The sequence below is a fragment of the Macrobrachium rosenbergii genome, chromosome 48 (genome assembly GCF_040412425.1).
Source record: "Macrobrachium rosenbergii isolate ZJJX-2024 chromosome 48, ASM4041242v1, whole genome shotgun sequence".
Taxonomy (NCBI): domain Eukaryota; kingdom Metazoa; phylum Arthropoda; class Malacostraca; order Decapoda; family Palaemonidae; genus Macrobrachium; species Macrobrachium rosenbergii.
In genome coordinates, this window is record NC_089788.1 from 45,028,190 (window position 1) to 45,032,230 (window position 4,041).

A 4,041-nucleotide genomic window follows, 5' to 3' on the forward strand; every position below is an offset into this window, starting at 1 on the left:
GGGAGAAAGAAAGAGCTCATCAGCTTACAATGGCAGCTCATGACATGTGCAACACACTTGCACCCTCTCCTCATTCAACCCTCAGCAGTGTAGGCACCCTCATAAGAAAATGGGATGAAGCCAAGCCTGAGGCCGGGCTCGACCATATTGAAAAGGTCCTGATGACCTACCAGCCCTCTACTGAAGAAGTGTCTCTGATCCTGGGAAAGCACCTTGAAGGGAAGGGTGCCATTGTATTTAATGCTCTCCCCCTTGAGGATCAAGGAAATCTTGCCCTTGTCCACCAAGCCACTATAAAAGCTTTTGAAATAACACCTGACCTTTGGAGGAAAAGGTGGAGAAATATGCCCAAGGAATCAGCCCAAACCTGATCCGAGTGGATCTTCAAAAAGACCAGGCCCTAAAAGGATGGCTAGAATCTCTGAAAGCCACTAGTGTGGAGGATGTCCTTGAACTCTTCCAGCTCAAGGACTTCTTATTTTATGCCCTGCCAGCTCTCACCACTCATCTATGTGATAAGGTGCCTAAGACAGTAGTCAAGTGCTGCTGTTGGACTGACAAATGGGATACTCATCATCCCCATCTTAGCTCCCATGGACGAAAATTATAATCCTCCTTGCCTGCCTCAACCATCTCCCAGCAACCTCACAAGAATGGGCACTCTCAAAAGAAACCCATGTGTGGGTATTGCAAAAGAACAGGGCACCCCACTGACCAGTGCTGCTTGAAGGCTGAGAATCAGCCAGAAGACCCCTCTACATCCTCAAACAGGACAACACCCCAGCAAGGCACACCTGGGTCGTGGATGAAGGGTAAAGGGCCTGCTCCCTCCAATGGGACAGTGCCAGGTAAAGACTATAGCCAGACTTATTGCCCTGATTGCAAAGTCTATGGGCACTCTACCCAATGGGCAAAATGCCCTAATAATAATAAGTCAAGTACTCCCGCCCTTGCCTTGGCTGTCACAGACCCAACATCGTTAGGTCCTCCAGCCCAGGGTCCCAGTCATGTGGCACCTCTCTGATGTAGGTGCCCCGCCAGCCAGGTCAAGGCATTTGATGATTCTGTGTACAAATGTCCCTCATAAGGGAAGACAAAATTCCCTGTGGAGCTACCATTAACTAATGTAAACCCATCACTATTGAAGTTATTAATCACTTTAAGATGGCACTTCCTAATGTCAAGTTGACTGTCACGAGACCTCACAGATCTGAAATCTGCAACCTTGCAGTAGCTAGACACATTCCTGGAGGTTATGACATCCTCCTCGGACAGGACTTCCAGTCCTCATCTAAGCTACAGCAATCCAGGGGTCAGAATCCCCCAGATCATTCATTAGGAACGAGTAAGCCTCAAACGCCTGTATTCGTTCCACTGCCAGTGCCACCTGAGTGCAATGTGCAGTGGTCCCCTCCATCAAGATCGATTCCAGATCCCATTCCGGCCCCCGACCCTGCCCCAGTGCCAGTGCCAGGGCCCCCAATAGATCCCCCTCCAGGAGATCCCATGCTTGATTCACAATCTCTGCCAGTGTCACTTGGGTGCACTCAGCAGTGCCAAGCTCCATCCATCCTGAACAATGAGCACATTCTAAATCAAATATTAGTGCCTCACCCTGCCTTAGTGCCAGCGCCAGAGCACGCCGCTGATCTCCATTCCAGAGATTCCAGTCCAGGTCCCCTCTCTTTTACAGGCTTGACTTTGCTACCAGTGCCTGTAAGAGATATGGATCCTTCCGACCACAGCAAAAGCTCACCCAAAGGTGCGGCCTCGCAACCCATGCCTGAGCTGGTCAGTCTTACATGCGAACCTCTCACGCCCCCCATGACCGCTTCTGCTCTGTCTCAGTCTGCTGCAGACACAATAGTGAGTAAGGATTCTGCCGTGACCCAATTGGCCGATAAACTCAAGGAACTGAGAGCTTGTAAAGAAGGCCCTGCATCAGCCAAAAAAGAAGTCGACACAGACAGTACCCAAATACCCTTCCCGGGCTCAGTTCCACCTATTTCCCGACCAAGACAAACCATCAAAGTAAGAGAGGTCCGTGGAGAAAATACCACGGGTGTGGATAATTCCAGGTAGCTTAAGGAAAGCCCCCAAGCTTTCCTGGCACCCATGCCAAACCGGCACAGTGCCATCCTTTTCCCTACGAAGACTTTGGCACCTCTATTCAGACGAGTATATCAGGGTTCTTCACCTATTTATTTTTCTTATAACTCTATCCCTTTATTTTTTCCTTAACATTTCCCTTCCTTACTTTTGATTATTACTCACATTTATTTTATACCTTACCAAGGCCTCATTTCACTTTAATCCCCTCTGCCAGTGCAGAGTGCCATTGACAGATATTCCAATTGTATGAGTCCTATGACTTTCCTTTCAGGCCTACCACAGCATCATACATTTAAAATGTGATATGCCATCACCATTAGTTATTATTAAATGACTGCCAATGTGGCACAGTGCTGTTATAGTAAATGATAGCAAATGATCCTGCCACAGGAGTCGCGCCCTCTGGCTACCTTATGCGGCCTTCTTGGGCTAAGGAATGAACCTAGCCATTTTCCATAGGCTAAGGAATGTAATTTCGGCATATTTAATCGTCATCTTTTATTAACAATCCTTGATTACTCTGAATCTGTCATCTATTCCCTTTGTGAACCTCTGTAATAAATCTTGAGTCTCAGACCCGTGACTTGTATTTATAGTGCCCAAATGGCACTGAGCTATTGCTCAAGTATCGTGGAAACACCTGACTAAGCCCACATTTACCTTATTGTAATGCTTCTTCAAGGCAGATTAACTGCATGTGTGCAAAATTGGTAATTGATTATTATTAAGAGTGCATGAAGTATCTCTAGAATTAACCTAGTATTAATTCATTGTTTTAACTATACCATTATGTTGTGAGAATACTCTGATTAACGCTGACTTAACGTCATAGGAATTAATGATAATATGTCACTTCTAGCAGCAAGTATTTATCTGTGTTAAAGTAAATGTCATGGTGTTGTTTTGTCTCTTGAAATTAATTGCTACACAGAAGTTTAAGTTAAATTACAAGGCCCCAAAGGGACATGAGAGAGAAGTAAAGTAAAGTCTTTAAGTGAGTTTGCTTGCTGGTAACCTTTCTCACCCGATCTAGGGCGTGAATGCTAATTTGCTTGGGGAGGTGCAAAAGATGGAACCTTGTTCCAAGCAACCTCACCCATTTTTACATCCGTAACATAACTGAGAAGGAAATAAAATTCATTTCAATTGTTTTAATTACTAGAACTGTGGGTTTCCACTTCATAAACTCTCTCCTTCATTCCCCAAAATGGTTAAGCCCTTTAACCCTTCTCTCTGTTCAAATGACTGCCTAAGGCCTTGTTTCCAGGTGACCTTCCTACCATCTTGGCAGCATCAGACAACGGGAAAAGGAGGAGCCAAAATAAAAAGAGAAAGTTGACGCCACCTGCCATAGCAAACCCTCCACGAGGTTTATCTGGATGCCATGTGGTCTATATAGAAAACGTGATGAAGACTGACTTTTGTCCCATCTACCTGGACGCCGAGGCATAATCTCCGAGGTTATTAATAGATGATGCATCGGCAATCGCGAGAGAGAAGCGCTCAGAACACAGAGGACAGAGGTCCTTATCCTTGCCTGTCCTTGTATCCTCCACGTGTTTGACTTCAAAGTTCGAACAAGTATACTTTTGTAGTGGCATTTCCCTTAATTCCCTCCTCCATCGCCAGCACCCTATTAAATGATAAGCCTTGACTGTGGAATCACTCGGCCCTATCCCATGTGCAGTACCCTTTCTATCCGTTCTGTGATGTTTCCTGCTATGAAGACATCATTGGCATAGAATATTTATCCTGTGTAGGATTCATTCATTTAGCAGTTCCTTATTGTTACCTGCCCAGTAATTCATCATTCTTCTGATCTGTGTTTGTTATGTAAATATAATTATTTCATAGAACCCTTGAGCTTACGTAATCTTCCCTTTCATAAAGAAAGCCTTAAGCCACAGTATTTCCCTTGCTGTGTTTGTC

At 45.3% G+C, this 4,041-nt stretch overlaps 1 protein-coding gene across 1 annotated transcript; it reads left to right on the plus strand.

Annotated features, from left to right (window-relative positions):
* The first annotated feature begins 1,164 nt into the window (after window positions 1-1,164).
* Window positions 1,165-3,564, plus strand: LOC136831070 (zyxin-like). The gene is made up of 2 exons (XM_067091017.1): window positions 1,165-2,062; window positions 3,380-3,564. The coding sequence occupies exons 1-2, from the start codon at window positions 1,165-1,167 to the stop codon at window positions 3,562-3,564; spliced, it is 1,083 nt and encodes a 360-aa protein (XP_066947118.1).
* Window positions 3,565-4,041: the final 477 nt, after the last annotated feature.

Excerpts from the sequence above, each read along its gene's own strand:
- LOC136831070 (XM_067091017.1), top strand. The coding sequence starts at position 1,165 with ATGGCACTTCCTAATGTCAAGTTGACTGTCACGAGACCTCACAGATCT. Across the intron at positions 2,063-3,379 it reads CCGTGGAGAAAATACCACGG|GTGACCTTCCTACCATCTTG; the intron begins GTGTGGATAATT and ends CCTTGTTTCCAG.